The sequence below is a fragment of the Cervus canadensis genome, chromosome 7, assembly GCF_019320065.1.
Source record: "Cervus canadensis isolate Bull #8, Minnesota chromosome 7, ASM1932006v1, whole genome shotgun sequence".
Taxonomy (NCBI): Eukaryota; Metazoa; Chordata; class Mammalia; order Artiodactyla; family Cervidae; genus Cervus; species Cervus canadensis.
Genome location: NC_057392.1, coordinates 91,233,389 through 91,261,053, shown reverse-complemented (window position 1 = coordinate 91,261,053; position 27,665 = coordinate 91,233,389). Strand labels below are relative to the sequence as shown.

Here is a 27,665-nt window from a genome sequence, read left to right as displayed (position 1 = left end):
TACCAACCTCCCTTTCTCCTTACCCTTTTCAAAGATGGAGCTTTTTATTCCTGCATAGAAGATATAGCTGAGCAAGTTGATTGGGAATGGTTTTTGCTAATTCTATCATGCCAGGTAGGGAAGAAAACAGAACTTAATGGAACAGCAAGTATAGAAATAGAGCAAGCAGACAACAAAATAAATAATCATCATGATTTTGTCCTTTAAAAAATTCCTATGGGCCCAAGCTCAGAAATACCCAACTAGACCATCAGATTGTTATTTTCCTATTGAGGAAAGCAGAAGCTCTTTCAAATAACTCTTTTGCATTCCAGGCTTTCAGCGGAAAAGGCGAAGACACGCACTGTAGACCATTAAGTACTTAGGAGACATGATTTTAGCTAGGATGTAACTCAATTTTACTGTGATTTATAAAGAGCCTAGGGGAAAATATTTCTTGATTTGGGCAGGCCATTGTCAGATTAAAGGTGCAGTAGGCCCAGATGCCGTTTGTTCCAGCCCTAAGTTCGATTGCAACAAGGTTGAGTGTCTTGTCTGTGCTGGTGGATTATTAACAGAGGTTATTGGTCTCCATGGCAAAATGATTGCAATGAACGTAATCTTATTTATGAGGGTGCGGGGGGAAAAAAAATGAGCTTCAGGTCAGGGAGAATATAAATGACCATCACCATCGAGGTTCTGCTATATTTGAGACACTGAAGCAGCTCCTAGGACACAGCTCACAGGCTGATTTTGCTTCTCGGCTCCAAAATAAGAACTGATCTGGGGACAGTTGTTACGACTCTGCAGCCGACAGCTTTGAGGAGAACCTGCGAGAAAGGCGGCTGGGGGGCTTGACCGCGCACCATCCTACGTCCGCAGCATGTGCACCGGGAGCTGTGCCAAGTGCCTGGGGGGCACCCTCATCCCCCTGGCTGTGTTTGGCCTCCTCGCCAACATCCTGCTCTTTTTCCCTGGAGGAAAAGTGATAGACGACAATGACCACCTTTCCGACGAGGTCTGGTATTTTGGAGGAATACTAGGAAGCGGAGTCTTGGTGAGTAAGGAAACCTTAAAATCTCCCCCCAAAGATTTTCATCCTGTCTTTTTAAAGTTGGGTACTTACTGAACAGGAAGAGATTTAGTTGCTAACAAAAGCCCAAGAACCGCATGATGAAATGTTAAGTGCCTCAATTTTTTTTCCATCCTCATAGGGACCTGCCAAGGAATCCCCAGACTTAGGCTGGCAGCTCCCGTGGGGCAGTAGACTCCCCTGAACCAAACTGAGTGCCACGTAATTTATTTTAACAAGATAATGACAGGGTGCGGGGTTCTGGGGGGTCGGGGAGTGAATACACTTTTTCTAGTAAATTGATCAAAAACTACCAAGAGAAACAGGAGTCAGTGAATTCCTCTTCCGATTCTTCGGTAATGATTTCTTTATCCCTTGTTTCCAGCAGAGATTGGGGACTTCTAGTTTAGAGAGAGAGAAACTCATGTTTCATGACAATCGAGGACAAGGTTTTCGTCCTTCTCCTAACCCACCATGTAAATGGAAACTCAAGTGTCAGATCTTGATATATTGCCTCACTGGATTTGCAGTTAGGCCAAATAGAACCTAAATATTCCATAACACTCGACTACCCACCAGCCAGACTCCATTAGCTGCTGGCCCCCAAGCCCCAGGGTGGAGATGCGGCTCCTCACACATGCAGGCAGGCATGGGCCCCCCTTCACGTGCCAGACCACAAGCTGCTTCTCTTGCTCGCAGATGATCTTCCCCGCCCTGGTGTTCTTGGGCCTGAAGAACAATGACTGTTGCGGGTGTTGTGGCAACGAGGGCTGCGGGAAGCGCTTTGCGGTGAGTGCCTGCGGGGACGGAGGGGGAGGAGCCCCCAGACCCGCTCCAGGGGCATTGCCCCCCTGTGCTGGGCATTGGGGGGTGAGCTACCAGCCCCAGGCAGCACTCTGGGGGCAGCTGCTCCAGGGATCATGACAGGATTCTTGCTGGTGCAAAGTAACAGTCATCATAAATTTTTAAAACCATAGCCTTCTTACTTATGGAACGAGTACCATTCAAAATGTTACAAGCAGCCAGCGGTATCAGGGCTGGAAAACTGCAATGATGCCATGGAAAGGATGAAGGCTTCAGGACTTCCCTGATGGTCCAGTGGCTAAGGTGTGGGGCTTTCACTGCAGGGGGCGTGGGTTAGATCCCTGGTCAGGGAACTAGGATCCTGAATGCAGCACAGCTTGGCCAAAAGGAAAAACTTAAAAAATAAAATAAAATGCTAACTAAAAGTATAGCCTAATAAAGAGAAGGCTGCAGGCTTGGAAGGCAGAGATGGGGGCCGTGACTGCCTCTGCGGCTGGGAAGCCCTGAGACCTCGGGCGAGCCGATTCCCTTCTCTGGCTCCGTGATGCCTCGTCTGTAAAGGTGGGGCTGGGACAGGATAACAGACGGTGACTTCTTCTCCCGATAGCCCCCCAAAGTCTCCATCTACACCCCTGCCAGGTTCGCTGCCTCAGAGGCTCAGCACTTCCCTACCTCTCCCTCAGTTTTGCCCCCAGCCTCCTCTCTCCTCTTTTGTCTCCTGTAGTCACCCATCTTTAGTGGGCAAGCTACAGAAAATGGGCTTCACCACTCCAGGCTGGGGGTGAGAAGCCTGGGAGTGGGGTTAAGTCCCATTTCCTCAACGGGCGTGCTCTCTGCCTCCCTCTGCCCATCTGTTAAGATGAAGAAGTTGGACTAACTCAGAATTTCCCAAGGACAGACAAGCTCTGCTGGCACACAGATTTGCTCTATCTTTCAATAATATAGAAAGTTATTTTCTTTTAATTCTCCTTCAATCCTCTTAATTCTATCAAGAAAACTCTTGCTTTGATGGAAAAAAAGTCTTTGCTATTTCTAATTCTCTGTAATCTCCCTAACGAGTCTCCAGCTCCAGGAATGTGAGAAACATTAACTAGAAATTCAATAATATTGTGTTTATGTGTGCTGATGACTCTAGCTTTTCATTCATAGAGGTGATATAAATGAATAAAATAGAGAGCTGATTTAAAGAAAAATATTGAGTTCAGGTACATTGATTGGCAAAAATGAAGAAGGCTGAGCCAGAATTACTGGCCGGATGATGGATCAACCAGCACCTGATCCAATCTCCAGAGTCAGTTGTCCATTGAAGAGAACCCCAATGATAAATTACACATTTCCACCTTTAACCTCTTAAAGGGAAAGGTGTTGCAACTTGTCCTGAAACATAATCATTTCTAACATTTCTCATCATTATTTCCTTGTCTAGTCAACTAAAATATATTTGTGCTGTGCTGTGCTTACTTGCTCAGTCATGGCCAACTCTTTGCAACCCCAAGGACTGTAGCCCGCCAGACTCCTCCGTCCATGGGGACTCTCCAGGCAAGAATACTGGACTGGGTTGCCATGCCCTTATGAATACATGTGAAGGGCTGAGGCTGGTGCCCTGTGAATATCATGATGCTTTTCCACTCAAGATCAAGGATCATTCAAAGAGAATGTTATCCCTTTTCAAACACAATCAAGCATTGATTATTATAGCGACATTTAAAATCATTATTGACAAAGAGATGCAAAAATCAACCACAATGCATTTTATACAATTGTGTAATTTGCTGCAAATTACAAACAATTATGTAATTTGATACATTTGATTTTAAAAAGGGGTGTTATTGTTATTGCCGCTTAGTTACTAAGTTGTGTCTGACTCTTTTGCGAACCCAAGGACTATAGCCACAAGGCTCCTGTGTCCATGGGACTTTCCAGGCAATACTGGAGTGGGTCGCCGTTTCCTTTTCCAGGGGATCGTCCCAACACAGGGATCAAACTCCCGTCTCTTGCATTGTGGGCGAATTCTTTACTTATAAGCTACCAGGGAAGCTCCAGTGTGTGTTATATATAATTGTATTTTCATATACTTAATGATAAAGGAAAGAAGTAAATATGTAACTCATTTTCTCTTTGAAATCTAATCCCATTACACCTTGTGGATTTGGGGGGAATAAATCAAAGATGAGAATTTGAAAAAAAAATGAGCAATTAAGGAAATTGGATGAATTACATAGAAATCTAACAGCTCATTCCCTGGTGCTGAGCAGAAGGCTGAACATCAGCCAACACAAAACCAGAGCTTTTGTTTCATTTTTGTTGTTGTTTGTGTCACACGTAATCACAGTGAGATGGGAAATAATATTCAAAGTACTGTACAACGCATGTTTTTGAATTAGATTTGTGTGACGTCTGAGAGGAAAGCAGAAAAGTTATTAAGCACAGTTGAGTATATACCATCTGAAACATCTGGTCTGCTCAATGCAAGTCTTCTGACTGGGATCCCTCACCTCTCCAGGGGCATCCGTTCTTGATGTAAGTTGAATATGACTCCTTCCAGCCACTAGCTAACAGTCCACAAGGGCAGTGGCCTTCAGAGGACCAGCTCTGCCACTTGGAAACCAAGGCAGCAGCCTCAGCCACCCTGCACCAGGGGAGAGCACTCTCTAAGTGACCAGCAGAGAGATTTCTTGTTTTGGGTTCATTTGTTTGTTAATCAGCGGCCACCGTTTAAAAGTAGATTTCACATATACACAAAAGAAATATAGATATCTTACGTCTTTTAAAAAACAAACAAAAAATAACCCAGTACTCCTGGGCCTGTATTTTGGCAAAAAAACAGCCACCAGTGTGCAATGCAGGAGACATGGGTTCAGTCCCTGGGTCGGGAAGATCCTCTGGAGAAGGAAACGGCTACCCACTGCAGTATTCTTGCCTGGAAAATCTCATGGATGGAGGGGCCTGGTGGGTTACAATCCATGGAGTTGCGAGAGGCAGAAATGACTGAGCAATGAACCCACCACCACCTGGACATCACTGAGATTTTTGCCCACCCCAAAAGGCCACAGGGATCATGTCCCTGCTTTAGATGTTTCCTTAATGTTCCGAGGCTCTGAAGCCATAGTCAGTTTGTAAAGAGAGGTATTTACAAACATGGAGGACGCATGGCTATCCACTCCAGTATTCTTGCCTGGAGATTCCCCATGGACAGAGGAGCCTGGAGGGCTACAGAACATAGGGTCGCAAAGAGCCAGACACAACTAAAGCGACTTAGCATGCATGCATGCATGCATTTACAAACATTTTGTCATACAAAAAGAAAAAAAACCTGCAGCATAATTTGATCGGTTCTATAATGCTAAAGATATGAATTATTTTTCCAAAGGCTCACAATATTCCCTTCCAGGTGTATAAGGAACCCTGGGCTTCTGAGAGCATCATGTAAGAAATCCTATTGGGTAGAAAGGTCTGTGGGGCAGGAGCAAATTGGGCCAAGAGCTGCTGAGCCAAATCATGCGGCTGTCTTCATAGCTGTCTCTCTGTCATTGGTTTTCTGGTCTGTGTCTCCTTCTTTGTTCAGTCTTTCTGGAATATTCTTCAGAAACTAGCTGCGTCATTCTCTTCTCTTTCCTTGGGCAGTAAAACCAGGACATAGGAATCAATAGTGGAAGCAGGATGTGGTTGCTGTAGAGATAAAGCAAGACAATAAGCTGGGGGGAAAAAAATAATCTTGAGATTGCCGAATTGATAGTTTCAGAGTGAAACTAAAAAATGAAGGCTAAACATTCTCCGAGGCAGAGCAAAGACCGAAACCCTGTCCCCAGGATCTGCACTCTTTTAAATAAATTAGGGTAAATAAGAGCTGAGAAAAGGGAGCCCTGGGATAAAAGCTGCGGGAGGAGGGAGATTTTCAAACTGGGCTTTGAAAACCCTGGTCTGGATGTGTGGCTAGGTCTCACCCTCCTGCCCCCAAACTAGAGGTGTCCTAGCAGCTGATCTGTCCTCTGATTCATTTAAAAAAAAAAAAAAAATTGACCTCTCAGGGTCCAGTGGGCTTTCCCAGTGGCTCAGCAATAAAGAATCCACCTACAACGCAGGAGACGCGGGTTCGATCCCTAGGTGTGGAAGGTCTACTGGAGGGGGATATGGCTACCCACTCCAGGACTCTTGCCTGGAATCCCATGGACAGAGGAGCTTGGAAGCTGCAGTCCACGGGGTCGCAAAGACTCAGCATGTACACACAGGGTCCAATGGGACAGCTAGTTCATTTTATCAGCTCTTTCCTGTTAAGTGTGTACAGTAATAAGAGCCTTATGAAACCTTGACCTTAACTCAGAGGAGTGTCTCTAATAATTGGCCTGATAAAGGAGATATTTAGGGGCAGACAGGCATTTCAGCATCCTGAAAGTATATCATGCAGATAAAGGCTCACCCCACCCATAGTCAGGGCCAGTCGGTGCACAGACCCGTCCTGAAGGAAGAGCTTGATCAGGTCATAAATCAATCTATTCCCTGAAGTCAGCACGTCTTCCCGCGTCCGACTCGGCTCGCCAGCGACCCCTAGGGACGCCTCCTGGTTGAGCACTTCTGACGTCAGCACTTCTGAGGCCAAGAGCATCAAGAGCTGACCGCAGCCTCTGCATTCCATGCAAGGACCGCTAGTTTGAAGGGGATTTAAGAAAGACCCTTCTTGTGAAATAATTATCATAAAAGAAGAAATGGAGTGTGAAACCCTATTTCTTCTCTAAATGTTCTATGTTTCAAAACCCTCTGCTGTAAAATGGCCAACGGCAGTTGGTACCTTTCATAAGGACATAGCAAGGACTGGGAAAAAATGTTGTAAGCATTAGCGTGCAGGGCAGAGGAGGGTAGTATCAAGTGCCTGCAGTACTGGGGACTCATAGATCCTTCATGAATACTTGTTGGCTGGATGAAGTAAATGAATGTTCTGGGAGGATTTCAGGTCATTTCCGTACTTTATTGGGCTCAATTCTAACAGTAGCTCTTTGAGGTAAACATTCCAATTTCTCATTTTATAAGTAAGGAAACTGAGGCTCTTGCAAGTTTAGTTTCTGACCACCCCAACCTCCCCCCCACCCCCCGTCTGTATTCCCAAGACTGAGTCAGAAAATACAGGAGGGCATTAATGTTTAAGTGAAAAAAATCTTCAAGTAATCTCTATGTATCTCCTTTCTGAGAGGAAACTTCATGCCCACCAGAGATGTTTCCCCAACATGCTGCCACTGCCCAAGCCTTGAAATATCCTGTCTCCTAAACCACCCACCTTTGCTCCCTTCTCAGCGGCCCCCGCCCCACCCCACACCTCCGCCAGGGGCTTCAGAACACCCAGCGGCGGCAGGGCTGGGGCCGGACCCCACCTCATCCGCCTCCAGAGTCTGGTAAAGAGGGAGGTCTTAAACTGATACCTGGTGATTCGAGAGCATTCTCTTCCACTTTAAGGGAAGCATTTAGAGCACATACACGAACACATGCTTCTTTAGAAATGCAAACGGAAGGTGTGTGTTGAGCAACCAGAAGACGGCTTATTTACTTTTCTTTTTCTCCCCAGAGCTAGGCTCTCTGTATTTGTGGGAGGTTAACATATTTGGAGTAGGAAACGGCAACCCATTTCAGTATTCTTTTCTGGAGAATCCCACAGACGGAGGAGCCTGGTGGGCTACAGTCCTTGGGGTCGCAAACAGTCGGACACGACTGAGCGACTTCACTTACTAACATATGTGGAGCTATGACTATTAAAATATTATAATAAAGACATTTATCAAGTGATTGTTAATGTCATGGAAAATCCTTCAAGTATTGGAAATAGGCGAGAGAGCTCCCTGGGTATCCTCCCAGTGAAGTATTGTGATGTGCTCATTTGCTCTGCTGTGTCCAACTTTGCAACCCCATGGACTGTAGCCCACCAGGCTCCTCTGTCCATGGAACTCTCCAGGCAATAATACTGGAGTGGGTTGCCATTCCTTCTTCCAGGGGATCTTCCCAACCCCGGGATCAAAGCCAGGTCTCCTGCACTGCAGGCAGATTCTTTCCCAGCTAAGCTACCAGGCAAGCCCCAGTGAAGTGCTAGGCATTATCTAATACCTACCCCACCAGGGGGTTATCTGATTTTCTATACCTTTGTGTACCTTTGATTCCCGATTTACTACTGATTAGGCAATCTTACATGTTATGTTCTGGGAAAGGAAGTGAAAGTCATGTCTGCCTCTCTGTGACCCCATGGACCATACAGTCCATGGGATTCTCCAGGCCAGAATACTGGAGTGGTTGTCATGCCCTCCTCCAGGGGATCGTCCCGACTCAAGGATCGAACCCAGGTCTCCTGTATTGCAGGCGGATTCTTTCCCAGCTGAGCCGCAAGGGAAGCCCAGGAACACTGGAGTGGGCAGCCTGTCCCTTCTCCAGCGGGTCCGCCTGACCCAGGAATGGAACCGGGTCTCCTACACGGCATGTGGCTTCTTTCCAGCTGAGCTATCAGGGAGGCCCATAAACTTCCCAATGTCATGAGGGAAGAAACAGGCATCAAACCTAATCTGGGACTTCCCTGGTGGTCCAGTGGGTAAGACTGCATGCCTCCAATGCAGCGGGCATGAGATTGATCCCTGGTTTGGGAACCGAGAGCCCACGAACCTTGTCGGAGCCAAAAAGCAAAACCCAGACCTGTCGGCCTGTACCCCATGCCCTTGGCCACTACACAATAGAGTCGCCCCTTTACTATTTATTCATTTAGAATAGGAAAAACATGTCCACAGTACAAAAACTACAAAGGAAGTCACACATTCCTGACTCGATAAAGTTTGGCAACGCCTTTCCTCAGAGGTTAGCAGTGTTCCCAATTATTGTGTCTCCTTCCAGAAATATTCCAGGCCTTTTGCCTGTTTACTTTTAAAAGCATCAGCTTAGAGTGCCTGCTCCCTAACATATTCAACTTGACTTTCATAATTTCTCTTTTAACTTGAAAAATTTTGTATCATGAAACCCATCGTAAATGAAAGGTACTCCTGATTTTAAGACATAATAGAGTAATAAATTAAGCAGTTTTTCAAGACTTCTAAACATGAGTTAAAACAAAGTGACATAAAATGGAGCTGGCTTCTCCATCCTGGAAAAGTAATGAAAAATTATTTGGAGAAACTTTTCAAATTTCAAGGCCTGAGATATGTCAAATGTGAATACAAAAACAGAACATACCGCCTGTAGCTTTATTAACTTGTAACCTGATGCCATTTTTTCTTCAGATAGTTTTGTAAAGAAATAAACCTTATTGCTTCAATTGAGAATGACTGTGTTGCCATCCTCTGTTATACACGCCTGCCTCCTGAGAGGAATCATAATCATGAAATCAGTACAGACCTTATTCATCTATTTTTTTTTTTAACTTTTAGTACCCCAAGTCAGTCTCCCAAATTTTCTAGACTGCACTGTCCAATGCAGGAGCCACTATCCACACGTGGTTATTGGACATGTAGAAGGTAGCCAGTCTAAACTGAGATGTACCATAGGTGGAAAACACACACCAGATCCCAAGGAACTGGTACAGAATGTAAAATATCTCTTATTGATTATCTATTGAAGTGATAGTGTGTTGGATATGCAAGCTAAAGAAAGTATATTATCAAAATTAATCTCACCTTTTTTAAACCTTTCAGGTGGTGGTTACGAGAAAATTTTAAATTATGAATACGGCTTGCGTTAGTTTCTGGTTGGATAGTGTTGGTCAGAGGTGCTCACAGGGGACTCTTCGGTAAAGGGGAAGCTGTCTCATGGATATTTTATATTAACCTGGTTCTGCCTGTACTCAGACTTGCCTAAAATGAGGACTGTTTGCGTGTGTGCTCACTTCTTGTGTCTGTAAACACTGGCCTGTTGAAATGTTCCAGGAATGATATCTGAAATCCTCTACTCCTCCCACACAGCAGGAATAGCACAAGATAGATTTCTCCTCTCACTTCCAGCCACTGGATGATGAAATCCTGAGCTGTTTTCATTGAAGGGACCTTCTAGAACTACCCACCCCTTTCTTCTGTATACCACCGAAAGCTGAGGCCAGGCAGGTGGGGCCCTGGGTGCCTGGGGTCTCATTAGACCCCACGAACGAGAAGGCTAGAACCGTGGTCTCCTCAGACTTCACACTGCCTTCCTGGAAAAGTCTTCTTCGTTTTCTAGTATAGCAATTGCAGATCCTCTTTCTTTCTTTTTTTTTTTTTTTTTGCTTTAAAAGGCACTTACTTTTTTATTTTTTTCTGTTTATTTTTATTAGTTGGAGGCTAATTACTTTACAATATTGTAGTGGTTTTTGTCATACATTGATACGAATCAGCCATGGATCCACATGTGTTCCCCATCCTGATCCCCCCTCCCGCCTCCCTCCCCATCCCATCCCTCTGGGTCTTCCCAGTGCACCAGCCCCGAGCACTTGTCTCATGCATCCAACCTGGGCTGGTGGTCTGTTTCACCCTTGATAGTATACTTGTTTCAATGCTGTTCTCTCAGAACATCCCACCCTCACCTTCCCACAGAGTCCAAAAGTCTGTTTTGTACATCTGTGTCTCTTTTTCTGTTTTGCATATTGGGTTATCTTTACCATCAGATGCTCTTTCACTCTGAACAGCCAATAGTTTCATGATTCCTGACTCAAGACCAGAAAAAAAAAAAAAAGGGAAAAAGATATTTTTTCCTTATCTGTCACTTTGTTTCTGTGAGAGAATCAATGTCACTCAAAGAGAAATTTGTAAATGACAAATTCGATCTGTTGCTAAGTGCATCTGATGCTGGTGGCAATGTGCCGTGTGTGTGTGTGTGTGTGTGTCTCTGTGTCTCTGTGTGTGTGTATGTGTGTGTGTGTCTGTGTATTTGAAGAAGTAGCAGGTACAAGACACTGGCCTGGGAGGGAGACTCCAGTTCATTTTTTTTTTTTTGAACTATAGTTGCTGTACAATGTTAAATAAGTTACAGGTGTATAATACAGTGATTCACAATTCTTAAAGGTTATATTCCATTTATAATTATTATAGAATATTGGTTCTATGCCCCGTGATGTCCAATACAGCCTCATAACATATTTTATACCTAACAATGTATACCTAATAAGTTTGTACCTCTTATTCTCCACCACTATGCTGCCCCTCCCCCTGAGCCCCCAGACTTAGTCTAGCTTGGCCACCTTCTAGATGTGTGACTTCAGAAAGTGACAAGAATATGGCCTTTGGAACCAAATGACCATGGACTAATCCCAGTCCCACCACCTCACTCTTTGTTTGACTTAGAGCAATTAGCTTCATTTCTACCAGTCTCAGCTTCCTGCCTGGAAAACCTAGATTAATCACACCCACCTCACAGGTTCGTTGAGAAGATTAAGTGAGATAATGCATCTAAGATTCTAATAGAACGAAGGTATTTTTACTAGTCAGAACATTAGATGATTGCACTGGAAGGTTTTTGAGATCTTTTTATGAAAATATAAGAATATGCAACCCTTTAAATAAACGGAAATTCTGGCTTTTGAAGACTTTAAGCAATTTTAAGATGAGAGACTGTGTATTTGTAGATGTTGTGCTGTGATGAGACTAGATACATCCCAGGGTCCTGGGGCCAGGAGATATTGATGCCAAAATCGTGGCCTCTGTGCCTGGCACTGAATTGGAACGGCATCTCCCAAAGTGTGTTCTCGCAAGGACTCTTGAGGAAAAGGCTGCAGTCTCCTATGAGATCAGAAAACTGCAAATTAACATGTATGTGTGCGTGCTAAGTCGCCTCAGCTGTGTCTGACTCTTTGAGGCCTTATGGATGGTAGCCCACCAGGCCTCTCTCTCCATGGGATTCTCCAGGCAAGAATAGTGGAATGGGTTGTCATGCTCTTCTCGAGGGGATCTTCCCGACCTAGAGATCGAACCCACGTCTCGTATGTCTCTTGCACTGGTGGGCAAGTTCTTTCCCACTAGGGCCACCTGGGAAGCTTGCAAATTACCATACATACCCAAATATAACCTAGGGAAAAAATAGCTTTATTGCTTTGCTAGGCCACAGGGGACATAGCAGGCTAGTGCTCTGAAAAACTGTATGTTCCCACTCAGGAGGATCTGGGGAGGCATTGTATAGCAATGGTTCAAGGGCAGTGGTGCTGACCAGGATCAGGGTGCGTGCGGGGCCTGCACGTCTTTAATCTGGTCTTAGGTGGTCTCCTGATGAGTTTCCTAAAGCTATCAAACTGTGGTTTTCTCTGAAATGCAGAATGCTAACATCTTCCATTTGTTGGGGGCTTTAATTCTGTAAAGAGCCCAAAGAGATCGCTCTGTGTATCCCCTGAGACAGAGCCAGGACCCTGCCCCAAGGCTGCGCTATTGTTTCTTGGCCATTCTTCCCTTGTCTCTGCATCGCCTTTCTTCCCTTATTACCAACTGTTCGAACCTGCCTTTTGGGATTCTGGGAAGGTCATGGAGGCTGCAGTCTGCTCCCTACAAACAAGAAACAGGGGACATGGCAAAGCTTCCATGCCCAGGAGTCCCACAGGGTCCTGTTGAGTTTTTTATATGAAGGAGAAAATGGTCAGTTCTACAGGCAGATACGGTCCATGGAACCAGAGTTCAGTCTTGGAAAGTTGTATCCAAAGTATATTAATACATAATATGATATATGATATGAATATGAATCCAAGCTAAATAGATTGCATAGATTCCAGTTGCTTAGGCACAATTAGATCCTCTCTACCCTCTAATCCCACCCTCAAACCCTCAAATATGCACTGTGAAAAGACTGATACTAATACAAGGAACAGGAAAAAGGAAGTATCTGACGTTTAACTTACGTTACCATGTCTAATTTAAGTAGGCTTTATCGTGCACGTTTTATAGATGAGACGCTAAGACCCTGAGGCTACGTTCATTATGCAGATTCATCACACAGGGAAAGGAGCATCGCTGAGATTTGAGCTTGAGTCTGCTGACTTTTAGACTCTTGTGCTTTGCCCTACACCTTCACGTCCCAATGCAATGGAGCTGATAATTTTTCATCTCTAATTTCAAAATTGTTAATGTTTCCAGGCTACTCTCTAATTACTGTTTAGAATGGAGATTGCATCTCTATGCCTAAATTTTTTCATCTCTAAGTGGGGCCTAGATGGGCTCCAAGATTGTTTCTGCATTTTATATTCTATAGTCTATCTTGATTTTATAATTGGAAAAAAAGGCACTAGTACAATCCATTCTTCACTAATTAATCTCTGTTATATAAAAATATTTGAAAGAACTGAAATTGTTGGGCTTGTGTAACCCAAAGGAAAGAAAACTAGCGGTGGAGAGATGTCAAACAGAAAGTATTTTTGTGTAACATAAAAAATATCTTCAGATATTTTAAAGATTGCTACCTGATGGAAGAGAAGTTGGACTTCATCCCTTTTTTAACTCAAGGGATATAATTAGGATTGATGAGCAAATATCCTAGATTTCTACCCTTTCTCATAAGCAAAACTTGCCTGCCATATGAAGTCCCATGATGACTTAGATTCAGCAAGATGACTGGACCAGAAAACTTAAGATTACTTCCCATTCTAAGGGTCTTTGATTCTGTAATAGACTGGTCTTCCATATTAACCCTGTGAAGGATAGTCTATTTTTAACAAAGTTAAAAACTCTGGTTCAAAGGTATAAAACCATAACTAGTATATGAGTCCTCAATGAATAGGAGAAAAATATATGGGGATGCAGGTGGAGAAGGGAACGTGAGACATCAAAATTCATTCTAGGAGACTCCACAGGCCCCATTTCCAGTAAAGACTGGCTTCTACCCCAGAACTTCCCCATATTCATCACATCAATGATTGGACAGTCAGGAGTGTTGCATGTAATCTCTGAACACCTTAAGAATCCCACCTGGTCTCTCTCCTTCTCTTTCAGATGTTCACCTCCACAATATTTGCAGTAATCGGAGTCCTGGGTGCTGGATACTCCTTTATCGTTTCAGCCGTCTCAATCAACAGGGGTCCAAAATGTCTCATAAGCCAAAACAACACGTGGGGCTACCCCTTCCACGAAGGGTAAGGTACACCCTGCAATACCAGCGTGTCACCACAGGGGGGCACCCGAGGTAAACGCCCCGGGCGGGGGTGGGGGGACACCGTATGAGGCCCTCCATCTTCAGTTTTCAAGCCTCAGGCACGTTGCTCCTTTGAGGCAGAGCTGCAGTCCTGCAGTGAGGTTCCACAAGATCTCACCTCTCAGTGATCTTGTGATAGACACCAGAAGAAGTAATCAAGTTCCATCCCTGGGGCGGGAAGATCCCCTGCAGGAGGGCATGGCAACCCATTCCGGTATTCTTACCTGGAGAACGCCAGGGACAGAGGAGCCTGGCGCGTCACAGTCGCTGAGGTCACAGAGAGGCAGACAGGCTGAAGCGGCTTAGCACTGACTCGCTAAGCTGTCCTGAGGGAAGGCTGGTGGGATCACCCACTTGCACTCAAACATCTATTAGCATCAACACGAGGCGACTCAAAACATTAATAAACAGAGAGCATTGTTTGAAAATCTTATAGTAGAAAATGAGAATGAGCAATAGTCCATTGTATATATGGACTATATCTTCTTTATCTATTCATCTATCGACAGACATTTAGGCTGAAGATACCACTTTTCAAAGTCTTCTGCATCTGTCCTGCTGAAACAAGTTTGCACTCACATCAGACACCTGTATCACACTTCACTGCGTGATAGATCCTTTTGGGTGCTTCCTTTTATTTACCCCTCTCAGCAGCAGCTAACCCACCCATTAAGAGGTATTGGATTAGAGTGGTTTAATAATAAAAACAGAATAAACTGTTTTTACTAATAAAAACAGTTTTATTTTACTTTTTATTTTTTTAATAATAAAAACAGAATGAACTGTGCAGAGAAGCAGGAATTCTCCCACTCATCCCCTTTTTGCCATGAGGTTTTGATAGTTATCAAAAGGGAGAAAGGTTTGTGTACTCACACATTTGCATAGTAGCTTCAAACTACAATATGATTAAAAATGGCTGCATTTGGATTTATTACAAAATCATACATGCTATACACTCTGCAGGTGATTTATAAGATAGAATGATTTTGACTATTCGTGCTGTATCCCATCAGGCCCTGACTGTAGGATTTAATCCCACATAAAATGCAGGTCCACCTTTGGTGTGAAATATGCCACGCTTGCTCCACCAGGGCTTTCAGGAGGATGAGTCCAGACATGTCTCCCCACACCCTCTGCCACCGGGCAGGCTTCCCCGGCCCCCATTCTCCCCTACATCCGGTGTCTTTCCTTCTTTATGGCCTTGTCTCCTGCAACCAGCTCCAAACCTGCCTTCCAGCTGCAGAGGCTCATTTCGAGTTTCTTATAACAACCCTCGAATCCTGTGTTGCCTAGTATTTTCAGTCAAAGTGGGAGTGGGTAGTGGGGCGAATCGGGAGATGGGGATTGACATATATACACTACTGTGTGTGCAACAGGTAGCTAATGAGAACCTACCGCACAGGGCAGGAGACTACTCACTGCTCCGGGGTCACCTAAACGGGAAGGAAATCCCATTAAAAAAACGGGCGCGCTGCGGTTCATGGGGTCGCAAAGAGTCGGACACGGCTGAGCGACTGAACTGAACTGATGTGTGGGTGCAGCTGATTCACTTTGCTGTGACAGAAACTGACCCAGCGGTATAAAGCAGCTATACTCCCATAAAAAAAATAGCAAAACAATAAAACATTAAAAAAAAATGCTTCCACCCACAACGTTTCATTTCGGCCTCACTAAACGCTCTCCTTCAGACGTAACTCAGCAGAGGTCCAAAGAGGACTAATGACTTGCCCAAAGGAATGCTGTTCTTAATGATGGAAGCTCAAGTCCCAGTTTTCTGACTTCAGGTCACAGTGCTTTTTCAACAGGGTATGGATTTGCACTGTCTGATTTTTGTAGAGTCCATTTTGAAAAGCCCAGGGGCCTCTGTCTCCAATCATTGTTACTCTCCCGTGGATTCGTCCATCGGATCCCGGTGTGGAGACATCAGAGGAGTTACGGTAGCTGCAAGTGTAACACACAGACATAGCTCCTTAGTGAGTGGGAAGGAACAATCACGTGTGAGACCAAAGGAGAGGACTCAGGACAGTTTCCCTCATCACCCACCAGTAGCAGCAGAGCCTTCCCTTCTCCTCTCCTTCCTCCCCCTCCTCCTCCTCCTGATAAAGTCCAGGTGTTTTTGCATGCATTATTTCACTTAATCTTCCTAATAAAGCTCAGAAGATTTTTTTTTAATCCCTAGAGTAGAAAACATATAGTTCAAAAGGTTAACTTGCCTGGAGGTCCACAGCTAGAATTTAAAAAACAAAAGCACCGCTCGGGACCTCACTTTCAGCTGAAGTGAAGTGAAGTCGCTCAATCGCGTCCGAGTCTTTGTGACCCCATGGGCTGTAGCCCACCACGCTCCTCAGTCCATGGGATTTTCCAGGCATGAATACTGGAGTGGGTTGCCATTTCCTTCTCCAGGGGATCTTCCTGACCCAGGGATTGAACCCAGGTCTCCCGCATTGTAGGCAGACGCTCTGCCGTCTGAGCTACCAGGGAAGCCCCACTTTTGGCTGAAACCTGTCTCAAATGTGGAGCAGAGGAGGACAGACCTGGTTCCCTGCCCCAGTGAGCACATGGTAAGTTAGGGTCTTAAGAGGGAACGGACCCTCACCTGCCAAAAGGGTGAAATGAAGGGGAAACTTCTTGCGCAAGGAAAACTTCTTGGAGGAGGTGACAGGGGATGATCTTGGAAGATGTACAGAAGCATGTCTTTTGGAGAAGAGGGGAAACAGGTTTCAAGCAGAGAGAAAAGGAAGTCCTGAGGTTACTTTGAAAAGGTTCCGTGTGCTCATGGACTGTCAGATCACTGAGTGGCCAGAACAGCAGGGTGAATATTGAGGGAGGAGCAGAGGGACTCCACAGGATGGTGTGATGGAGACACAGGCAGACCTTCAGGACATTAGGGGCAGCAGAGGACTTCAAGCGGGACAAGCCATGGCCACTTGGGAGTTTTAGGGTGACCGTGATGTAGTGATGTGGAGGATGATCAAAAGGACTCAGTAACTGACAGAGGGAGCAAAGTAGGAGGTTGGAGGAACAATCCAGACAAGATTCTGAGCATCTCCAAGGCAGTGGAACTGGGGCTCACAAGGGGAGACGTTTCAGAGACTGTCTGAGATGGAATCATCAGGATTAGGAATGAGAAGAAAGGGGGAAGGTGATCAAGCTGGACTCTGAGGTTTCCAGGTTGGGGCACAAGATTCACGGCTCCTCAAGGGTATAGAATTTAGTTCTGTTTTCCTTAGAAATGCCTGTTGTTGATCATATCAAAGGAACAAAGGCAGTTAACTTTTTCGGTCAGGGAACTATACTGAAGAAGCATCCTAGAAGGAAAAAGAAACCTGGGACGTTTTGAGATACGCCCTCCTGGCTGCCTTTGAAATAGGACCTCCTCCCATCCAAGGTCTTCCTTTCTGAGACAATTGGTCAATCTGCCTTGACCCTGAGCGGCTGAAAGGGAAGCAGCTGGCACAGGGCGTGCCAGCAGCTGCAGGAGGGAAGGCAGGAGGCCAGGCCAAGGCCAGGCAGCAGCGCGGGAGGGCGGGGGACCCCAAGGCCAGGCAGCAGCGCGGGAGGGCCGGGGACCCCAAGGCCAGGCAGCAGCGCGGGAGGGCCGGGGACCCCAAGGCCAAGAAGCAGCGCGGGAGGGCCGGGGACCCCAAGGCCAAGAAGCAGCGCAGGAGGGCCGGGGACCCCAAGGCCAGGCAGCAGCTGCGGGAGGGAAGGCAGGAGGCCAGGCCAAGGCCAGGCAGCAGCGCGGCAGGGCCGGGGTCCCCAAGGCCAAGCAGCAGCGCGGGAGGGCCGGGGACCCCAAGGCCAAGAAGCAGCGCGGGAGGGCCGGGGACCCCAAGGCCAGGCAGCAGCGCGGGAGGGCCGGGGACCCCAAGGCCAGGCAGCAGCGCGGGAGGGAGGGGGACCCCGCCACGCTCGGCGCTGCCGGCCCAGGCTGCAGCCCTGCCTGTCCCCCAAGGAGGGAGTCCAGGGCTGGGGAGAGTGCTCTCTCACCGGGCACCGGGCTGATACCATTCAGGGTCCTGCCTGGATTTCCAGTGACGACCATCTGCAGCTGCTCTTCATGATTACTTCTTAGCAGGGAACCGCTGTGAACACGCTCCCCAGAGCAGAAAGTCACATAGATGGGGCGAGATGGGATTGCAGCAAAGTGTTTCCAGTTTTCATGAAGCAGGAAAGCCCCAAAGATGTTAAGATCCAGCTTTGCCCTTGACCTGACCAGACTTTGGGTCCAGTCACATACTAGTGGTATGATCTTGGCGGACACACCTCTTAGCTCTTTCTCTGTGAAACGGGGTGACGGTAAGATCTACCTCACAGGTTCCGGCAAGAATGAAATAACATGATTTACATAACATAGCACTTGCTAAACATTCAACCTTACTGTTCATTTTTATGAATATAAAAAATTCATTACCATGAATGAAATCTATTATGATGCATTAGAACTTTCTAAAAGGTTATGTTTTTATAATAATTTTGTGATTAATTTCTGTCTTTTCAAACAGCCTCATGAGGGTTCAAAGAGAATAATCACTTTATGATGTTACATTGTTGTTCCGTCGCTAAGTTAAGTCTGACTTTTTGTCACTCCATGGGCTGTAGCCCGCCAGGCTCCTCTGTCCATGGGATTCTCCAGGCAAGAATACTGGAGTGGGTTGCCGTTTCCAGCTCCCATGGATCTTCCCGACCCAGATATTGAACCTGTGTCTCCTGCATTGGCAGGCAGATTCTTTACCACTGAGCCCCCAGGGAAGCCCTTGTTATGGTAACAGGGAAACCTTGATTAACATACTGGTAGAGATACTACACATACTATTAAAGGTATGTAGACCAAATTTCATGAATAAATCATATCTAATTATTCTAAAGGAGTGACATTACTCATATACAGGGCACGTGTGTAATGATTAAGAGCAATGGCTTTGGAGTCAGACAGAAGGGAGATCAAATTCAAGCATTTACATTCCCTAGCCTCAGCTTCTTTTTTGTTTAACACTTTCTAAATATTTAATGTCTTTTTTTTTTAGTAGTACATTTTTCGTAACCGAAGTATAGTTGATGTACAACATTGTATAAGTTACTGGTGTACAATGTAGAGATTTGCAATTTTTAAAAGTTATATTCATTTATAGTTATTATCATTCCCTGTGTTGTCCAATATATCCTGTAGCTTATTTTATGCCTAATTGTTTGTACCTCTTAATGCCCTGCCCACTCGACTTCTCCATCTGTGTATATGTCCATTCACTCAGTGACTCTTTCCTGGGGGCAACTGTATGCCAGGCATTGTTCAAGGGAAGGAGTCCCTCCTTGTGGGATTGGAAGGAAAGGTGGAGCACAGCTGGCCCAGCGCCTGGAGCACGGGTGGGACCCCCTACAGGAAACCTGCCCGTTTATCGAACACTCCCCGTGGTAGAACTGGGGGCCGAGACGAGGGACAGAGGCGGGGGACGTGGTCTCTACCCTTGTGGGCGTACAGTCGCAGAGAGAAGACAGACAGATAATAGAGGACAGCTCAAGGTCCCGGCGCTCCGCACAGCGGGAACCCAGGGAGCTGAGAAGCCCAGGAGGGGGAGCACAGTGAGCTGAGGTCACGAGGAGAGTCGGGGTCTGGGAGCGAGCAGGCCGCACCTGTCACCCAGGCCACGCTCGCGGGCTCCCCTGCTCCTTCCCTCAGCAGCCTTTAGGAAGTGAGTTGTACAAAATCCATGGGCTGACGCTGAGGTTGATGGAATTACTGCCGCTCAGCTGGGACTGCCTTCACAAACGATCGGATTCAGGGAGTTTAAACTGTCTCAGATCTCTTCGATTCACAGAATGTGGGAGTATAATTAGCCTCCAGATCCACGGAAAATTAGGGAGCCCCTTCACCTGGGGTTGGAGGGCTGGAAGCAGCAATCGTTTCGGGAATCTGAGACTCTCAGAACCTGAGAGTTTGGGGCTAAAGGAGAAGGGCCTGTGGAACAACTCTCGGGGAGGGTTTGTAAGGGCTGCTGGAGTGAGACTGAAAGGACCTCTCCATGCAAACGCAGTCACAGATTCCTGGCCTCCTCCTGAGTGTCTCACCGATCCTACCACCAGAGGGAACTGTCATCCCACCACTGACAAACTCCACAGAGGCAGGAATGCAGGATTGACAGTTAGCTTCATTTTAGGATCGTTTCTCTACAAAAATGTGACTGGAATATATTGCCCTCTATAATCATCATGGACGGAGGAGCCTGGTGGGCTGCAGTCCATGGGGTCGCGAAGAGTCGGACACGACTGAGCGAGTTCACTTTCACTTCTCACTTTCATGCATTGGAGAAGGAAATGGCAACCCGCTCCAGTATTCTTGCCTGGAGAATCCCAGGGAGGGGGGAGCCTGGTGGGCTGCAGTCTATGGGGTCGCACAGAGTCGGACACAACTGAAGCGACTTAGCAGCAGCAGCATAATCATCAAGATGAAAAATGGTAAAGATAAGAGAGACTGCGTGGGAAAAGGCAGAAGAGAAAAATGGGTGTTTTAAAAATAACATACTGAAGTCTTACATAGCAATACATAAGGTATATTACTGAATTTTCAGAGTTGTGCAGTTGTTCTCAGCCCATTTTATAGATGAAGAAACTAATGGTAAGGGCGGGGGTCAGGGGGTGTTAGGTGACTTGTGTGAGGAATACACAGCCAGTAAGAGGAATACTTGAATTCAAACCCGGGTCCGTCTGAATTCAAAATACCAGTCTTTTTCCTTTAGGCCAGACTATTCAGCTTAAGCAAAGTAATAACAATATTAGAGTTTATTGAGCACTTACTATCTACTAGGCACGGTCGTAAGCACTTTACTAGGGGTAACGCATTTAATCCCCACTTTAATCCTTATTTAACCCTGTGATTTGATAGATACTGTTATTCCCACTTTACAGAGAGGTACTGCTTACCTGGTGGCTCAGAGGTTAAAGTGTCTGCCTGCGATGCAGGAGACCTGGGTTCGATCTCTGGGTCGGGAAGATCCCCTGGAGAAGGAAATGGCAACCCACTCCAGTATTCTTGCCTGGAGAATCCCATGGATGGAGGAGCCTGGTGGGCTACAGTCCACGGGGTAGAAAAGAGTCGGACACGACTGAGCGACCTAACTTAACACAGGTCACAGAGCTAGTGAGCAGCCAGGACTGTATTCTTGTGGGAAGGTGAATCAATGCAATATGCAATGCTTTATTTTTAAATCAAGAATCGCTCATTCTTTCCTTTATCCCTTCTGGATAAAGGAAACGTCTTCCATCAGTTCCAAGATTTTTCAAAATGTTAACACAAAATATATCTCAAATTAGTGTGTACTGATGTGCTGGAGAAACCATCAGAGACAGATGGTCAAAAAGACCTAAAAACAATGAGATGGGTGTTCCTTTAGTAGCCAGATAGAGAGTTTTCTACAGAGACCCTGCAAAGAGAGTGGATTCCTAAAGCAAAAGGGAAAAACCAGTTTGGGGCTCTACGAATGCGAGAAGGAATTCCAGTACTGCAGAAATACTATCGCTTTGCCCTCGTTTTTGTCTCTTAAGCATACTTCACATTTCTCCTTCAAGGCACACTGCCCTTGGTATCGCGGTGGACTCTTAATATATGTATTTTATAGACATCCCGTAATTTCTCCTATTTCAAAAAGTTTTTATAAAATATGTAATAAGGCAGCAGATTATTTCTTTCTTCTAGTTAATTAAACCTTTTGTAGGTGGAATCCATACACTGTCACAAAAATACAGTTAAGTCAGTTCACAGTTTGACCAGAAGTAGGCCTCAAAAGAATCAAGCCCTTCCCTTTAACTATATGACTCGATTGTACTTTCCATGACTTCAGAGGGCCACTGGAGGTGACAGGCCATTTGTCAGAAGTTCAGAGGGTCCCTGTGGACAATCGTAGGATAAAGGCCACGGACATTTGTAAGACTGTCCTCCTGCCGTGTCTACATTTCCATGGCCCCTTAATATGTATTCGATTTGCCCATCTGCCTCGTCAGCTCACAAAAATCACTCTCACTCAATAATGGTGTGAGCTGGGTAGGTCACTTAACCTCTCTGTGTGGGAAAAAAGGACCATGAAGTCTCCATGAGAAATAAATGAGTGTATATGTGTGAAACACTCAGAAGAGGGTCCAGCACATAGTAGATACTCAATAAAACTGTTAGGTATTGCATTTAAACGTGTTGTTGTTGTGGGATTCTTTTTCTTAGGAATCTTAGGTCTTGGATAGATAGTACTGCAAAAGAAAAATCACTGTGGTGACTTTCTAGCCTAGGGGATGGCCTACTTCTTAACCAGTGTCTCTTTTCTCTCCTGTGTCCCCGACAGAGATTACCTCGGGAACTCTGACTTATGGAGCAGGTGCCAAAAGCCCAGTGACGTGGTTCCCTGGAATCTGACCCTCTTCTCCATCCTGCTGATCGTAGGGGCGGTTCAGATAATTATCTGTGCCATCCAGGTGATCAATGGCCTCCTGGGGACCCTCTGTGGAGACTGCCAGTGTTGCGGCTGCTGCGGGGTAAGCTGAGGTCTTTGGCCAAGTCAGGCCACCAGCGCACATGGGACGAGGGGGCAGAAAGAGCGGCGGCTGCAGGATCTCCAGCCAGGCTGGAAGGCCCAGGCAGCTCCGCTCTCAGCCAAGGGAAACTGCTCGCTATGATGCTATTAGTAGCATACCTAGGCTGAGGCTGAGCGCTTTCAGTCTTACCCCACCTGATCAGAGTTCTGAAGGCAAAGGACTCCACACACATATAGAGGTTTATGATAATGTCTACATGAAGAGTCTCAGGAAGTGGACATCTGTTGCAGGAAGACACATCACGGTCTGTTCCCAAATGTTCTCTTTCCTAACTCGATCTACACGGTGGGTTAAAGTTGTCACGTAATACATGAAGGGTATTTTCTTCCCCTTGGAAAATATATGGAAGAGAGAAATTGTTCTTAAGTGCAAGAAATAGTGGAAATCATTAGGGATTTCCTCTCCAAATATGACTGTAAATTATCAACACTATGAAAAATAAACCTATGGACAGTAAAGCAAGGTGATTATTTCAACTACTGAATGAGCCAGATGAGGACATTATTTCATACACATGAAGTTATTTTTAAACACAGATAAAAGTATGAGGAAAAAATTAAATAGGACTCAAGTGTTGGGGACTTCCCTGGCAGTCTAGTGGTTAAGACGCTGCGATTCCATCGCAGGAAGCACAAGTCTGATTCCCAGTCAGGGAAGTATCATAAGATCCTGCATGTGATGTGTTGTGGCCAAAAAAAAAGGTTGGCTAGAACTTCAGAGTTCCCTTATTGGGGAATTATGTAAACAAGTATAAATAAAGGTCTATCTACTTAATATAATATCATACCCAAATTAAAAATGCTCCAAATAATTTTTTCAAATAATTCTTATAAGCAATATATGTATATAAGTCAACAATTGTATGTGTGTGTGTGTGCACAGAAATCTAGGGAGGTGTTCAGTTAGAAAATCTCTGCCCTGACCTTGTCTTTCACCCATCAGTTTCTTCAGTTATGTGATTCTTATATATCCTCCCAGAGTTTCGTTGTTATTGCTTCCATTTCCTCTACCTTAAAAGGATTTTTTTTTCAAAACTGTAGTAATACTGAAAATGCTTATAAGATACTGTTATTTAAAAAGAGCAATATACAAAAAGTATATACAAAACACACAATTATATAAATTTTAGAAATCAATATTCTAAACGGGAAAAGAATATAAAAAAGAATAGTAAATGTATGTATAACTGAATCAGCTTGCTATACACCTAAAAGTAAGACAAGATTGTAAATCAGCTATTGGTGTGTGTACTTAGTCGCTCAGTCGTGTCCGACTCTGTGTGACCCCATGGACTGCAGCCCGCCAGGCTCCTCTGTCCATGGGGACTCTCCAGGCAAGAATACAGGAGTGGGTTACCATGCCCTCCTCCAGGGGATCTTCCCGACCCAGGGATCGAACCCAGGTCTTTCGAGTTGCAGGCAGATTCCTTACCAACTGAGCCACCAGGGAAGCCCGACTAGACTATAGTCCAATATAAAATAAAATTTTAAAAATAAATAAAATAAAATAAATGAAAACTCAAACACAATGAGTAGAAAAAAGACCTAAAGGAAATCCAACCAAAATGTTTAATGGTAATTATTTGTAGGTAAGAAGACTTTGACATTTTCCCCTTCCTTCTATATTATATTATTCAAAAATGTTTAACAATCATATATTTTGAAATATAAAAAATATAAATGAAAACTTCTTCCCAAAGTCAAGAGTAAAATGCATATATTAAAAATAAATTTCCCTATCGGATTTTTGTTCTATAAACTTTCAATTCTATAATGTTGTATTTAAATTTTTTGGTCTTAAAACACAATTGGGGAGAAAAGAAAACTACCAGTTAGAAATCCATCAAAATTATTTTTGTGGTAGTGGTTAAGAGTACTGAGCGTTTGAATTTTGTAATTCGTCCAACAAGAATGCAAGCTTGCTAAATCAGCTCATTCATTTCAAACACTGATATTGTTTCTTTTCCTGCTTTCACAAAACAAGTTACATTTTTTTAGTTAGGTAGCAAATTTTCGTTGCAAGTATAATTGGAAATACAACTGTTCTTCTAACGGAAGATAGCAGTTACTAAATCTGAGGATTATCTATAAATTAAAAACATACCCACAGATCATCAAGCTAGGTGAAATAAATCAGACAAAGAAAGACAAATACTGTATGATATCACGTACATGTGGAATCTAAAAAACCACAACTATTGAATATAACAAAAAAGAAGCGGACTCACAAATACAGAGAACAAACCAGTGGCTGGCGGCCGGCAATCCAGGGGTGGGGAGTGGAGGCACCAACTGCTCCGTGTAAGGTAGGCTACAACACAGGGAATATAGCCAACGTTTTGCAATAATTGTAAATGGAAGGTAACCTTTAAAATTTTATTAAAAATGTTTAAAATTAAAAATTACAAAACAGAAAAACACACCCATAGTTGTAGTCTGTTGCGTCTTCAGTGAGTGTCATCTATTCAGACTGAAGTCAAAATTTCAGCAATTTTAATGAATAAATCACCTCATAGTGAAAAGAAAGTTGCTGAACACTCTAGCTGGCACTAGAGAATCACAGAGAATGAATGTACATCGCCAGAATTCCCTTCCTCCTTCCTTCTCCATCATTTTATTTGGATAACTTCAAATCCATGTAAAATTTTAAAAAACAATACGGTGAACACCCATGACTTTTCACCTAGATCCACAGACTGTTAACATCAGCTTGCTCTCTGTCTGCACCTTTGGAAAGTAATTCACAGGCGTCATGAAACCTTATTACTAAATATTTCAGTGCACACAAGAGCTACATTGGAGGGGGGGGAAACAAAACAGTGGCCTGCTGAGGATCCCGGTCTTGTGGGCAGCCCCCCTTCTGCACAGCTGGTCGGGGTCCCTCCCACAGGAGGACACGGGGGAGTGCTGGGCTCCCAGTTAATCACTCACTTGCTGAGCGAGCTGAGCAAGCTGCCTCGCTTCTAGAAGCTTCTTTCTCCCAGCCACCTCCTGCCGAACTTCCATAGGGAAGATGCAGATAGACATCCATCCATTCAGACAGGAAGTATTTATTGAGAGGTCCCTGGCCTGGCACAGTCCTCACATGAGGTAATAGGTGGAAACGTGCCTCAGAATACCAGCTGTTGAATGCCAGCTATGCGGTCTTAGCCAAGCTGGTTGCCCTCAGCTGTGTCTTTGCCTATAAACCGTGCTTGTTAAACCTTCTTCCTGAGGTGCTGAGTGAGCGTCCAACCTGGGGTCATCAATGTGCCTCCAAGTCGGGACTTCTCTGCTGGTCGAGCGGTTAAGGCTCTGTGTCACGGCAGGGATCCAGGGTTCAATTCCTGGCTGGTGAACTAAGGTCTCAGATGCCACACAGCCCAGCAGCGGGGGAAATGCCTCCCTGTCAGTAACCAGAAGGCTGAGGGCACTGTGCTGTTACTTCCTTTAGAGGATGGAACTCTGTATAGCAGCCTCAGTCCAAGGAAAGAAACACAGCTCCTGGGCCCCCCTCCCAGGGTTCTCTCCTTAGTCATTCCTGGCTTCTCTATTCATTAACAATGGCTTCAGACACATCACTTGAGCCCTCTGTTCCACTTATTAAAAATCAATTCTAATAATAAAGTGAAGCTTCCACACTTCTAGCCTAAACATCGGTAAGTGACAAAACTCTGAACCAAAGTCAGGAAAGTATAGAAAACATTCAATAAGTGATCAATAAGGGCAAGAGTCATTAAGACTAAGGGGGCTTCCCCTTAGTAAAGAATCCCCCAGGCAACACAGGAAGCACAGAAGAAGTGGGTTTGATCCCTGGGTCGGGAAGATCCCTGGAGAAGGAAATGGTATCACACTCCAGTATTCTTGCCTGGGAAACCCCAAGGAGAGAGGAGCCTAGTGGGCTACAGTCCATGGAGTCACAGAGTCGGACACAGCTGAGCTCACAAACAAATTAAGAAGGGTGATGGGGAGGGGAAAGTACACACACACAGAAATGATATTGCATTAATCAATTTTCTCTATCTTCTAGGGAGATGGGCCAGTCTAAACCTCCATGATGAGCTGTTGTAACCTGATGGCGTGTGAGAAGATACATTAAACTTAATTCTCTTCTTGGAGTTGCCAGTTCCTACCTGCTTCCTAACTGACAAAGCTTAGGGAGGCCAGAGTTATTTCTTCTCCTTTCTAACCAGCTCAGTTCAACTTAGAATTTCGTTAGTTTCAAATAAAAAATAGTTTGGCCACTTAAGGAATATTTATGAATCTTTCCAATTAGCTTCGTTTTATCATTGAAGAGCAGGTTCAAAGCAAATGTTTCATAATTTTTTCTCTAAGAATGAAAAATGTATAAGAACATGTGTGCTGTTGCACTGCTTCTGTGTACATAGAGATGTTAATATCCTTGGTAGTTTTACAGAAGTCAAAGGAGTAAATCACATTAAAAATGAGAAGCTAAGACCAATTTTTATTTTTAAGATTTATGGGGAAAACAATGACTGATGTATCATAATTTTTATTTATTGCCTTTTGTGCTAACATGTTTGAATTACTTGTGACTAATCTTTTGAGCCTGACATCATTTACTAGGGTTTCCTTATGTATATTAAATTAAAATCAGAATTCAAAGGTAATATCATAAAGATTGTGTGTTTGCGAGGAAGGAGGGGCAAAAGATTAAACGAAAATTCATGTTTTCTACAAATGCTTCCTTTGAGCAAACAAAAACAATGTTTTTAAAAAATTGATTTGGGTAAAAAATCATTCTGTCAGCCTACGGCCCAGGAGTAAGGTCATAGGTGTTATCAGTTCTACATGTTGTATTAAGCCATTAGCTTTGGCCTTATGAATCAGGCACTAGTATAGAATCAAATTCATTCCACTGATTTGAGTTCAAACCCCATCTATCCACATGTCAGCTTGGGGATCCTGGGAAAGTTTCTTTCTAAACCTCCGTTCCTCCATCTGTATAAAGGACTACTGAAAAGCAGTCAACCATCCCAAGAAGGGCTGAAGTCCCTCAAGGGGAAGCAGAGAGATCTGTGGGGCTGTCCACATTGCTGACGTATAACAAGGAGGGTTCTCAGAGGTTGATACGAGCTAGCATCTCACTTCTGCACCTGCCAAGCCGACGGGCGGCACTATATAAGTCAGGCACACCAAAA

At 44.8% G+C, this 27,665-nt stretch overlaps 1 protein-coding gene across 1 annotated transcript; it reads left to right on the top strand.

The window, feature by feature from the left end:
- The first annotated feature begins 603 nt into the window (after positions 1–603).
- TM4SF4 (transmembrane 4 L six family member 4) lies at positions 604–26,959 on the top strand. The gene is made up of 5 exons (XM_043474048.1): positions 604–1,036; positions 1,751–1,840; positions 13,750–13,889; positions 22,276–22,465; positions 26,534–26,959. Exons 1-5 carry the CDS (start codon positions 863–865, stop codon positions 26,549–26,551), a joined length of 612 nt encoding a protein of 203 aa, XP_043329983.1. The 5' UTR covers positions 604–862; the 3' UTR covers positions 26,552–26,959.
- Positions 26,960–27,665: the final 706 nt, after the last annotated feature.